The sequence below is a fragment of the Castor canadensis genome, chromosome 10, assembly GCF_047511655.1.
Source record: "Castor canadensis chromosome 10, mCasCan1.hap1v2, whole genome shotgun sequence".
In the NCBI taxonomy this organism is placed as follows: Eukaryota; Metazoa; Chordata; class Mammalia; order Rodentia; family Castoridae; genus Castor; species Castor canadensis.
In genome coordinates this window covers 103,012,425-103,025,690 of record NC_133395.1, presented here as the reverse complement: position 1 = coordinate 103,025,690, position 13,266 = coordinate 103,012,425, and the positions used below count along the sequence as shown (strand labels likewise).

Here is a 13,266-nt window from a genome sequence, read left to right as displayed (position 1 = left end):
TCCGCCCACAGGACTCGCTGCCGGAACTACATATCCCATGAGCCTCTGGGCTACTGCAGCGTTCCACCGGAAGCAGGCTCGGTGAAGTAGAGGAGGAGCCCAAAAAGAATTGTGGGAGAAAGGTCCCTTCCTTTCCGTCTGGCGGTAGCCATCAGGTAGGCTGGGTTGGGTCCTTCGCTCTTGCATCCGCCGCTAATCGCCGTTCTTTTCTGCCATCCGGGCTTGAAGACTTTACGTTCTCGGACCGCCTCCTGCCCCCTGTGCGGCGAGAGTCTTAGACGCGATGCAGGGCAGCTAGGGCGTAGAGAGGCGTCCCCCAGAGTGCGGTGGGGAAAGACGTGATGGCGGCGCGAATTCGAGCTGGGCCCCGAGTCTGAAGTAGGCGTGGGGCAGAAGAATGGAAGGCTTGGCTTTGGGCGGACTAACGCGAGGCTGGCTTTTTGGATGGGAATATGGTTTTCCCTAGAAAGTTAGCCCTCGGTGATTAAGACGGCGGCAGCTGCACCTTTTCCTATGGCATCGGAGACAGCTCCTTGCCGCGGAGAGGGGAGGCGAGCCTTTGGGGACACGCCGTGTGTCGCGGCCGCTCGTCCCCTCGGTATCCAAGTAGCTATGTCCGTCCCGCTCACTTTCCAGTCGCTTCCCTGGGCTGTGGGGGTTGCAGGGGTGGGGGCTGCGCTAGCTGTCTGCTGCACTTGGTGCAGAGCTATTTCTAATCCCAGCGGTTTGCTTGTGGCCGGTGGGAACCAAGATGGACGGATGAGGTGCTCTCGGGCTGCTTCAGTGACGGCTGTGTGGTAACACCCGGTGTTGTCTGTCTCGAAGGTAGGCCAAGATGGGTGCGTACAAGTACATCCAGGAGCTGTGGAGGAAGAAGCAGTCGGACGTGATGCGCTTTCTGCTGAGGGTGCGCTGCTGGCAGTACCGTCAGCTCTCGGCGCTGCACAGGGCTCCCCGCCCCACCCGGCCCGACAAAGCGCGCCGCCTGGGGTACAAGGCCAAGCAAGGTGCGTGCTTGCACAGTTGGCATTGTGCTCATCCAGAAAAGCTAAAAACGGGAAGACACTGTCGCCCCGTTGTCTTGGCTTTGCTAGCAGTGTGTGTCGTTCAAAACATTGGAATTTTTTTTTTAATTTATGAGTCTTACAATCTGGTGTTGTTGTGTATAGGTTATGTCATATACAGGATTCGTGTGCGCCGTGGTGGCCGCAAACGTCCAGTTCCTAAGGGTGCAACTTACGGCAAGCCTGTCCATCATGGTGTCAACCAGCTGAAGTTTGCGCGAAGCCTTCAGTCTGTTGCCGAGGTAAGTGATGGTGCAGTGATGGTAGTGATGGTGGGCAGGAAGAATTTGAGCAGCTCTTCTCATTACACGGAGGGGAGCCTCCTTATGTAAGATAGGGTCTGTGGTTTTTGACTGACTTAGTCTTGGCAGAGTAGTTTTGCTGTCGGAACTGTCAGTCTGTTACTGATCTATGCTTGTATGTATACTGAAAAAAATACAATTAATGAACTTGTGGAAACTAAGCTTTTTAAATGGCAGTAAACTTGGTCTTAGAGCACATTGTCAGACACATTTGTTTCCATTACTAGCCTGCAGGTTTTCTTCTGGATTAATAAATAAAGGTATGCTCTGTTGTAGGAGTTAGCAAACGAAAGCCATACGCTAAAAAATTTTTTGTCTTAGGACTTCTGCAGGAATTTTGCTGGCTTCTCCCACGTAATAGAAATGATAGGATTGAGGCTGGGGGTGCAGCTGAGTGGTAGAGTGAGTGCTATGTGTTGCCATGGGAAGGTGGGGGTTCTAATAGCCTCAATTTTTTATCCAAATATTGCCGTTTGTGCCTTAGAAGGGAAAGGAGTGATGAGTGAATGATATGTTTCGGTGCGATAGGGGGTTTGTCCAGTGGCAGTACGGGAGTTTGAGCTCAGGCCCAAGCTTATTAGCCAAGCACTCTACCCCTTTCAGCCACACCTCCAGCAAATGATGTACCAACGCGTAACATTTTACAGTCTGTTTTATCTTGCCATACTTAACGGTGACAGCCTCTAGGGAGAGATGCTTATTAAACATGTGTGGACGGCTTTAGTCTTTTGTCTAGGAGTGATCCAAAGTTAACAGTAAGGATACTAACTTGGCTTCTATAAGCAATGTGGGAGGCTGACCTTAGGCCTTTATTCCTATTCTAGGAGCGAGCTGGACGTCACTGTGGGGCTCTGAGAGTCCTGAATTCTTACTGGGTTGGTGAAGATTCCACATACAAATTCTTTGAGGTTATCCTTATTGATCCATTCCATAAGGCTATCAGAAGAAATCCTGACACCCAGTGGATAACCAAACCAGTCCACAAGCACAGGGAGATGCGCGGGCTGACATCTGCAGGCCGCAAGAGTCGTGGCCTTGGAAAGGGCCACAAGTTCCACCATACTATTGGTGGTTCCCGCCGTGCGGCCTGGAGAAGGCGGAATACTCTCCAGCTCCACCGCTACCGCTAATAAAAGTAATGTTTGTAAAATTCATACCTAATAAACAATTTAGGACAGTTGTGTCTGCTTAAAGGTGTTATTTGTCTGTTAAAACTAGTCTGCAGATTATTTCATGAATGCTTTGTCAAGTTATGGAAGTGCAATAATGTTTGAAGACTTAAGTGATGGTGTATCTTGTTTCTGATAAGGTAAACATTTTGTCTTTGCTTTATCTTATTAGGGAGTTATGTCAGTGTTTAGAACATGCTGTGTGGTCTAATAGGTGTAAAATAAATTCTTAAAAGTTGAGTGCTGAAACTAGCTCTGTAGATTTGTTCAGTGCATGTGATGAAACTTACAGCTTTATTGGGATGATGCAATGCTCTGCTGGTTTAAAGTGGCTGGGGTTTTAGAGTTTGGCAGGTACAAACTTAAATACTGGATTTTGCTTTGAGGTTTTTAGGAGAGGAGTATATTCTAACCAGATAACATGGTTCTATGTAGAAAAGTAATTGCTACTTCTGAAAGAGAAGTATCCAAAATGCCACGGTTTTCAGAAGAATCAAACCGGTTGTAGGAGGTTTCTAAAATCTAGGTTAGCCTGTATAAAGTCTTGAGTCTCCACGGTACCATGGAAGTTAACAAGGGTTATATTACTTCATGGGATGAAGAATCTTGAATTTGGTACACAGCAGTCAACGGTAACATCTTTGCACATTAAGTAGATAAGAATTACCTACCTTAAGGTTTGTAAGAAAGTGGTACAAGCTAAGAAGGGAAGCTGGTATACCAGTGGCTATTCAGTTAGTGTGTTTCAAGTGTGAGCTTAAAAAGTTCAGCTTGAGTCAAGATTTTAAAATATCCATAACTATAGCTGATGAGCATTAGGAAATCTGTAGCCACATGGAGGTAAGATGCTCTGTCACCTGAGCCACATCCCCAGTTATTATGCTTGGCTATTGGAAAGTACATCTTTGCTCAGTTCAGTCAACACATACTGGGATAACTCAGTTTATCTGCTCCCATAAAGCTATTAGGAAAGCTGTCAATACAAGTTACTGTTGTCTGCAGTTAACTTTTCTCATCTGTGGTTAAATTGCCCTCAAAATTTCGTAGCAATCAAAAACCATCAATTAAGCTTACCACCATATTGGGGTTTTTTTTTGTTGTTGTATTTATGTTGTCTTCTAGTAGACTGGGCTATAGTTTCCCAGAGTAGATTTGAGTGTGGGAGAAATAAAGAAGGAATTTTCCTTAATACAAATGCCGAGTTTACAATCTTCATAATAGATGGCTTGGTTTTAAAATCTGATGATTCCCTGAACTGATTTTTCTCTTTTATTTTCTCTAGGGGTTTTAAAAGGTGCCTGCTTATTTCCAGAAAACATGCATAGCGGGCTTATAAAACATTGAAACCTAAATTCTTTCTGCTCAAAAGAAACCATACATATTGATTGTGTGTAGAGGTTGTTTAACTAAAGGAATAAATGTGTATTAAACTAAAGTGGACCTTATGTTATCTTTTGTCATCTAGTTCTAATGTGCTTTAAAGCAAACCAAGTAACTGCAACAACAAAAAACTACTGGCAGGAATATTTTGAGGGGAAATAAAACATTTTACTTAGGAGTTTTCTCTTGGTTCTTTGCTTGTTGTGCAAATCAGAAAAACATCTAAAGAAAAGATGCTAATTTGGGAAGGAGAGGGAGTACTCTGCCAAAGGTCAGTGTCACCTGTACAGAAAGGGTTTGCTCCCTGGACACAGCGACACGGCAGCTAGGGGACTCTTCATTGTTAATGGCATCCCTGAAGTAGAAAGCAAAGTCCTCACCATATAACCTCATGTTCTATTGTCCATGGGGTCTCCTCCCAGCCTCATTGTCTCTCACTTTCACTGTAGTACCTTTATGATGATAAATGTACCTAGATAGTAAACACCACCTTATTAGGTACTCTTTGACCACCCACAATCTGCTCCAATAATTTTTTTGAGCCAGGTCTTGCTCGCTGGCTCCATTCATGACCCCCTGCCTCAGCCTCCTGAGTACTTGACCTGGAGGTGTGTGCCACCACACAGCTTTTGCTTTTATTTCTCTGTCAGCATGTAAACAAAACTGCTCAAATTTTCTTTAGAACATTTAGGAAAATGAACAGACACCTAAATAATGAAGAGCAAGAATATAAACTGGGACGGTATTAATGGGAGAGGGGAGGGCAAAAGAGTGAAAGCGGTGAGTATGGCACACTTTCTATACAAGTATGAACATGGAACACTGAAACCTGTTGAAGTCACCTTAAGGGGACCAGGTAGGAGGGAAAATAATGGAGGGGATTAACCAATTTGGGTATAAAGCAAACATGGAAATGTCAACCCCCCCCTGTATAACTTTGATCCCCACATTTTTTTTTAATGAAGGTAAAACAGGTCCCTGTCCAAGGGTGGGTACTCCCTGAACAACTATAAAATGCTAATTTGAAAAATTTAAAAGAAGCCAGCCCCTGGTGGCTCACGTTTGTAGTCTTAGCTACTCAGGAGGCAGAGCAGGAGGATCACAGTTGGATTACAGTTCAAAGCCAGCCCCTGGCAGATAGTTCATGATGCCCTTGCTTCAAAATACCCAACATAAAAAAAGGGCTGCAGGGTGGTTCAAGTGGTAGAGTTCCTGCCTAGCAAACAGTTAAACCCTCAGTTATGCAAAACCAAAAACTTTTTAAAAGAAAAATATAGCACTTGAATCCTGGTGTGGTAGTACATTCCTGTAATCACAGCACTTGGGGAGGCAGAATCAGGAGGATCACAAATTCAAAGCCAACCTGGGCTACATAGACCCTATCTCCAAAATAGAAAAAAAAAAAAAAAAAAACTTGGTTTCTCACAACTCGAGATATCAAGGTATAGCTACCAGTATTTTACTGATGAGGAAGCACACAAGATTAAGCAACTTGTACAAGAACATAATCTAGACTTAAATCCATAAACAATTGTAGATAATACATTCAACATACTAAAACCTTCATGATACATCCCTGAATGATTGCATCCTTGTATCTTTCAATAGGACATTATGTACATACATATGTGTGTGTGTGTGTATATATATATTTTTTTTTTTCCTTGATGGTACTGGAATTTGAACTCACGGCCTCATGCTTGCTAGGCAGATGGTCTACCACTTGAGTCACTCCACCAGCCCTTTTGTATTGGGTATTTCTGAGATAGGGTCTCCTGAACTGTTTCCCAGGATCCTCCTGATCTCTGCCTCCTGAGCAGCTAGGGTTACAGGCCCAGCCCACAGCTACATTTCAATGAACAGCCACCCCACAGAGAACGACCCAAAGTTGCAGTGTTTATCCAGCAACCCTCTTCATAGCCTCATCATCACTCCCCAGTTCAGTTGGGAGGGCTGGCTAGACATGTAGTCTGTTCACAGATATTAGTTAATAGTGCAGTGATCATTAACATACATGTAGTTTCCAACTTTTGTTCATTTTCGGTTTTTTGAGACGGTTTCACTATGTAGTCCAGGCTGGCCTGGAACTTACTTATGTAGTCCTCAAAGTTGCAATCCTCCTGTGCCTATTTTTACACAGGATTAATAAATGAAAATAGAGGTTCTTAGTAGGAAACAATACAGTTGACCTTTGCCCTTACAGCTCATAAAGCGTTTTACTGTATGTTTCTAAATGAGGTAAGTGACACACATGTTGCAGCTTACTTTGAAGTACTGACAATGGACGCTCACTCCTCCAAAACTGACTAAGTCATTTAATCTAGTTGGCATGCCATGTGCCTCTGATGCGTTTGCTTGCAGTCCTCATGGCCATTTAGAGAGGTTCGTTATTTGGCAATGCTGGTTTGTTTAGAGACAAACAAGGTATAGTAGTTGAATTGTAAGTCGTCTAATCACTCAGCTTTCTATGATAGCACGAATACACTATTCAAGTTCTAGAGGCTGATTATTAGTAAGCTAGGAAGTTTCATTTCTCAGAAAGGAAAATTTGAGGAATGATCACCCCATTGAGGAATTCTGTCCAGTCGTCCCAGCTGCATTCCATTGGTGAGATCTGCTACAACCTGTCACCGACAACACATCCAGCATTAAGGCTGTGGTTCCAGTGAAAGCACTGTCAGCGTTCCACTCCTTCCCAGTGTAGTAGTTCTCTAACTTACTAAGGCTTAGTGGTGGTGGTGGTGGTGGTTGGCTGATTTCTCTTTTGAGGCAAGGTCTTAAAGTTCAGATTTTCCTGCCTCAGCTTCTGGAGTGCTGGGATTGCAGGTGTGGCCACTGTGCCCAGTTTGTTGTTGATGTTTTCCTCCTCCTCCTCTTTTGTGTAATATAGGTTGGTAGATTTACTCCTTAAGGTTCTCCTCATTTTTTTTTCTTCCTATTCGTTTTGCTGTGCTGGGAATCAAACCCAGGGTCTTACCTATGCTAGTTAAGTGCTCTACCACTGAATGGAACACCTAGCCCTTCTTCCCTCTCTTGTCATCTGTCACTGAGGAGCGAATTGTAGCCCCCCTCACACTCCCAAGTAAAATCAATACAAAACCTAGGGAAAAGACCAAGAAGTGCCAACCCCAAAGATACCCTCACTGAAGATGTCACTGCTGCTGCAAACTTTTCCTAACACAAACCCTCCTTCAAGGTAATGGTAGCAATTCATATGTCAGAACACACTGATTATTTTACATGATTTGTAAAATATTTCTGAACTTTTTTTTTTAACATTTTGAGCGATAGCATCACTATTGTTTCAAAATGTACTTTTCCTCTAATTATAACTCATGAATGTCACCAGATATTAGAAAAGCCATTGCCTTTTTAAATAAAATACAACTTTCATCTCAAGGTCTGTAGAGGTAGGATTGGGCAACTGGACCAGTGAAGACTTTCCTGACCTTCTGGACTGGTCATGGTCACCACTACCACCACTATGACCTTCTCTTAGACTCTGTAGTACAACTGGGACCAGGAGAAATCATTTGAACAGAACAAGTAGAATTCCTAGTAGAGGGAAACAAGGAAGAACTAGGGGGACATCCAGATAGATAATTAGATTTTACCAGGTAAAAAATACTCAGAGATGCCCTCACTTCCTCAGGCAAGCTTCTTACTCTCGTGTCTGTTTCCTCTCGTAAACACAAGATGATGCTGCATGTTTAGAGGTGGTAGAAAGGATGCTGGAGTCAGATATCTGGGGTTTGAACTGAAGGCCTCATACTTGCTAGGCAGGTGCTCTACCACTTGAGCCACTTCACCAGCCCTTTTTATGTTGGGCGTTTTTGAGATACAGTCTTGCTTTTTGCTGGACTGGCCTCCAACCACAATTCTCCTCATCTCTCTCTCTGAAGTCGCTAGGATTGCAGGTGTGAGCCACTGGTGCCTGGCAGATTGCCTGAGTTAAAACTCCCACCCCGCTCTGTTTTTGCAGGAATCATCTGGGGCAAGTGGCTTCAAGTCTTTTAAGTCTAAATTCTCTCATTTGTAAAAGGGTAAAACAACGAATGAAGGTTTTGTCAGTATTTTTCCAATTCTACCTGGAGAGGAAATGCTTTGCGAATCTAGATCAGACTTTTTAAAGAGAAATAGATCTATAGTAGAGAAAGTAGGATCTCTTAGGGTCTGACAGCTTGAATGAAATTTCACTTAAGAGTCAATTCCTAAGCCCAGGCTGCCTGTGAACCTCAAACACCTATAATCCCTGCACTCAGGGAGCAGGCCACCAAGTCCAGCCAGCCTGGGCTACATAGCAAGACCTGTCTCAAAAAACAAACAAATAAAACTATTCTTTTACCTCTAATTCTCAATTCTTGGCTTCTCCAAACAACTAATTGATAATTTGAGCTTCTAAATGGACCAGAAAAAGCTTTTTTTTTTCTGCACACCATAGGTTTGGACTGTCAGTTTATATCATCGTCATAAAATGTCTCATCTGAATTCCATTAAGTGTCATAACCCCCAGCCCTAATTAGTGACTGATAACATTAACTCTCTCTATAATGAAATGAGTTTAATTCTGATATATGTCATATTTGACGTGTGTAGAAAAATAAAGCCAGTTGCATCTTGAACATGGCCCACAAAGGACATTAAGAAAAGTGGTAATTTGAGCCGGGCGCTAGTGGCTCAGGCCTGTAATCCTAGCTACTTGGGAGGCTGAGATAGGGAGGATCGCAGCTAGAGGCCAGCCCAGGCAAATAGTTCAGGAGACCCCCATCTCCAAAATAACCAGAGCAAAATGGACTAGCGGTGTGCCTCAAGTGGTAAAGTGCCTGGTTTGCAAACATGAAGCCCTGAGTTCAAATCCCAGTCCCACCAAAAAAAAAAAGTAATTCAAGGGGTCAAGAGTCCCCATGCTAGCTATTTATCACCCCAGTACTCTTAAGTGGACACAGAAAGGCTAGAGAAGCTGGACAAGGAAAGAGAGGACAAGACTGAGTGTTATTCTAGTCTAGGTCCTACAGGAGTTGTTTCTGCCTGATCCCACAGGTAAACTGGAGTGGAAGACACACTTCCACGTTTGCACCAACTTGTGGCAAGAACACTGGGTTTCATACCACTGTGTCCAGCACCCATAGGCAAAGCCTACCCAGGAGCTTGCAAACTCCCAGGTGGTCACTTTGCCCCAGGAGCAGGCAAAGTGACTTCAACCTGTCCTATGAGAGAGCTACACACAGGCCTCTAGGAACAAAAACACAGAAACCGCAGAGCCACAGAGAAGCACAAAAGTAAAGTTACTGCATTTTCCTCTCCCTCAGTGACAGCATCTTCACGATCAATACTTCCTGTGGCCATTCAAGTATAATATTTCAAGTAAAATAAAACCAGCGAATGATTTTGTGTTAATTATCCAGTCTTGCATATTTTGGATCTGTTCTTAAAACATAACCAGTTCTAGGTAATTATTTAAATACAATGTTGCAGAGAACAGGAAGGCAGAACAGGTCTTGTTGGGGGGTTGATACCAGTGGGAAGTCACAGGATATAAGGGAAAGGTGGAGGAGGGTGAATGCGGTAGAAATATTAGGTACTCATTATGAAAATGGAAAATGAGACCTGCTGAAACTGTTCCAGGAAGGGGGGAGGAGAGGATAAAGGAGAATGATGGAGGGGTGAATTCAACTATGATATATCGTAAGAACTTTTGTAAATGTCACAATGTGCCCTCCGTACAATAATAATATGACAATAAAAATAAATAAATATGGCATTTTAAAATAGATTTGTGTCTTCAGTGGGGGCATGACTGTTCAATTATATGTAGTTTCTCTTATATACAATGGTTTTCTAACAGTCAACTAAATACTGTAATTTCTAGGCTACAGATGTTCCATAAAAATCTTCTCATCTATCTATAAATGTGATCGCTCTTAACAAGCTTGCTGAAAATCAGTTTTAATTTTGAACAGTAGTCAGTTAGTAGACTTAATGGCTAACCAAGTATAGAGACCATTCCAAGTCCTCGTAAGATGCTTGGATTTTTTAAGAACATTATTTAAGGGAATACTTAAAACAAAAAACTTTAAATTAAAATTAAATCCATGTCACAGATGGATACAGAAAAATTGTTTCAATATTTAAATGCACTTACAACGTGCAGGACTCGCAAACATCTTAAACATAGTGCTAGCATTGCAAGATCTTTTTCTTGCCAGGCATGGTAGGTCACACCTATCCCAGCTACATGGGAGGCAATTCCAGGCAATACCAGCCAAGCGTTGGTGGCTCATGCCTGTAATCCTAGCTATTCAGGAGACAGCGATCAAGAGGATCACTGTTCAAAATCAGCCTGGGCAAATAATCCACAAGACTCTACCTTGAAAAAACCAATACAAAACAAGGTTGGTGGAGTGGTAGTAGTAGAGTGCCTGCTTAGCAAGTGTGAGGCTTGAGTTCAAACCCTAGTACCACCAAAAAAAAAAAATTTATTAAGACACTGTCTCAAATAAGCCTGTGGTTGTGTGCTCCTGTAATCTTACATAGGTAGGAAAAACACAATCTGAAACTAGCCCAGGCAAAAAGCATGAGATGCTTCTGAAAAATAACTAGTTTTTTTTTTTCTACTGTTTGGACTGGCAGTGTGGCTCAAGTGGTAAAGTATCTGCCTACTAAGTGCAGAGTTCAAGACCCAGAGTTCAAACGCCAGTACCATTAAAAAAAAAAAGTCTTTTTGGCAGTACTGAGGTTTGAACTCAGGGCTTCATGCTTTCTCTTTTTTAAATATAGAAAATTGGAAAATACAGAGGCTAATAAATTATCTGAATTCCACCACTCAGAGAGAAACATGTAATCATTTTGGCTTATTTTCTTCCCCTCTCTCTCTCTCTCAACTTAGGAAAAAGTATAGGAAAGTTCTAGTTTTTGTAATGATGGAATGAGTAATTGGTGAAATAGGTAATCTGAACAAACTCTCCCTCTGAATTCAACTGGAGGGAAATGGTGTGTGCATGCGTGATACTAAGTCCATTTAAAGGCACTGGAGAGCTAACGAGCACTGAGGAATTATGGTTCCAGATCTGGAGGGACGTGGACACTCCAGAGCTGGCATGGCCTTCAGGGCTGCCTCTCCTGGCCCCTATTTTCTGAGAGTCAGAGAGGCTCAGCAAACCTTAGCAGCTTTGGTGATTAAAGGGATAAAAACACAGGGGTACCAGTCACTGGTCACCAAAAGTCCAGGGGAGGGTCAGGTTCCCTGCCATCTAGTCACAAAACAGCAAGAAGTTTCTGAAATTAATAGGTCATGACACTCTGTGGTTCAAAGCCTTCCAGTGACTTTCAACTTCAGAGTAAAAGATAAAATAAGGGAAAACAGGTCCACAAGACTCTTACACTAGCAGTTTTCATGCCTAGTTTGGGGGGTGGTGAAAGATCCTTATAACATCCTCCTTACTATTCTGAAAAGGAATGTATAGACAACTGATCAACAAACATAATTTCAAAAGTCAGTGCCCAAAGTATAACCTAGAGGAAAAAAGAAAAGTAATCTATAAGAATGCAATATGTATTTCGATATGCATATCTCTGGGTATTATTAGTTCAGAAGAGGTGGTGAAGTCTTAAGACGGTGTTTACCTGTGCTATCTGTGCCACCAGCAACTCAGATACCATAGCAGTCTTTCTATCAAGGACCTGGTTTCTGAAATGCTTGAAAATTTTTGCTAAAGTTCCAAACAAAACAAGTTCCTTCCATCACAAGGTAGCTACACTCCTAGAAAATACAACTTACATTAGAACTGTGCAAACCTGCGACTCACGCCTGTGACCCAGCTACTCAGGAGGCAGAGATCAGTATATATGTGCAACAAGTACATCATGTTTATACGTGCACTGAAGTTAAGTTGTAGGCACTGATAATAAGTGGATTTTTTTTTTTGGTGGCACTGGGGTTTTGAACTCAGGGCTTCATGTTTGCTAGGCAAGCATTCTACCCCTTAAGCTACTACATTAGCCATTTTTTTGTGTGATGAATATTTTCCAGATAGGGTCTCAAGAACTATTTGCTGGGGCTGACTTCGAACTGTGATCTTCCTGATTTCTGCTTCCTGAGTAGCTAGGATTACAGATGTGAGTCACCAGTGCCCAGCTAGATTTCTTTCCTTACTGTAAATGTCCGGCAAGACATTAGAAAGTCATGCTAACACAGGACAGTTCCCTATTGAGTGGGACTTTCCCAAACATTTGCAACCTTTTGCCATCCCTGGCTCCTATTCACAAAATTCCAGTAGCTCCACCTTCTAGCATTGTCACAATTGATACCATTACCAGGTGTGGTGGCACACACCTGTAATTCCAGGAGCAGGAAGGCTGAGGCAGGAGGATCTCGAACTTGAGGCCAGCTTGGGCTGCATAGAGGGATCCTGTCAAGGAAAGAAAGAAAAGAAAGGAGGGAGAGAGAAAGAGAGAGAGAGGAAGGAAAGAAGGAAGGAAGGAAGGGGAGAGAGGGGGGAAATCAAACCCCTGAGTGAGAGAAATCACTGCCTTTGCCTTTGCACACTGCTCCTTTAGGGATCTGGGGCTCTGTTAACCTCTCTGATTCATTTCCTCCTTCTCTTCTTGCTTTTGCCTCTGCAGCAGGACCTGCCACTCACCCTTTCTCAGATCTGATGAAGCCTGCAGCAGCTTCATGCTCTTTGCAAGAGTGCAAGAGCTGTTCCACCTGCAAAGTTCTCCCAAACACACGCATGGCTCACTCCCTCAGCTCCTTCAGGTCTTTGCTCCAGCATCACCTTCTCAGGAAACATTTCCAGACCCTTTATTTAAAATTTCGCATCCTCACCCTCACCCCTCAGCTCTCTCCCTGCTTTATTCCTTTGACATTTTTTGTGTTTTCTTTCTTTTGTTTTTTGTTTTTTGATACTGGAGTTTGAACTCAGGTCCTTGCATTTGTTGCTAGGTAGGCACTCTACACTTGAGCCGTTCCATCAGCCTGAATTTTTGGCAGTAGTAGGGTCTGAACTCAGGGCTTGGCACTTGCTAAGCAGGCTATCTACTGCTTGAGCCACACCTCCAGCTATGTTTTCTTTTCTTTCTTTTATTTTTATTTGCGGTACTAGAGTTTGAACTCAGGCCCTACACCTTGAGTCACTCCACCAGACTTTTTTGTGATTGGTTTTTTTCAAGATAGGGTCTTGAGAATTATTTGCCCAGGCTGGCTTCGAACCACAGTCCTCCTGATCTCTGCCTTCTGAGTAGCTAGGATTACAGGCATGAGCCACCGGCACCTGGTTGTGCTTTCTTATTTATAGTTTTCCTAGCCACCCTAACCCCAGAGGTTTTCAATATAATATAGTTAGATTTACT

At 43.1% G+C, this 13,266-nt stretch overlaps 1 protein-coding gene across 3 annotated transcripts; it reads left to right on the top strand.

Moving 5' to 3' along the window:
* The first annotated feature begins 8 nt into the window (after window positions 1-8).
* On the top strand, window positions 9-3,970 carry Rpl15 (ribosomal protein L15). Of its 3 annotated transcripts, XM_020169559.2 has the most exons (5): window positions 9-155; window positions 826-1,007; window positions 1,170-1,306; window positions 2,191-2,501; window positions 3,818-3,970. In XM_020169559.2, exons 2-4 carry the CDS (start codon window positions 836-838, stop codon window positions 2,494-2,496), a joined length of 615 nt encoding a protein of 204 aa, XP_020025148.1. In that variant the 5' UTR covers window positions 9-155; window positions 826-835; the 3' UTR covers window positions 2,497-2,501; window positions 3,818-3,970. The 3 variants fall into 3 exon arrangements, with proteins under 3 accessions (XP_020025148.1, XP_020025147.1, XP_073899913.1); XM_020169558.2 differs by lacking the exon at window positions 3,818-3,970 and having other exon boundaries at window positions 2,191-2,543; XM_074043812.1 differs by lacking the exons at window positions 9-155; window positions 3,818-3,970 and adding an exon at window positions 229-378 and having other exon boundaries at window positions 2,191-2,543.
* The last annotated feature ends 9,296 nt before the right edge of the window (window positions 3,971-13,266 follow it).

Bases quoted from the DNA above. Each gene is read 5' to 3' on its own strand.
- Rpl15 (XM_020169559.2), top strand. From the start codon at position 836: ATGGGTGCGTACAAGTACATCCAGGAGCTGTGGAGGAAGAAGCAGTCG. The intron at 1,008-1,169 runs GTGCGTGCTTGC...TGTTGTGTATAG, and splicing joins GGGGTACAAGGCCAAGCAAG to GTTATGTCATATACAGGATT. The intron at 1,307-2,190 runs GTAAGTGATGGT...TTCCTATTCTAG, and splicing joins GCCTTCAGTCTGTTGCCGAG to GAGCGAGCTGGACGTCACTG.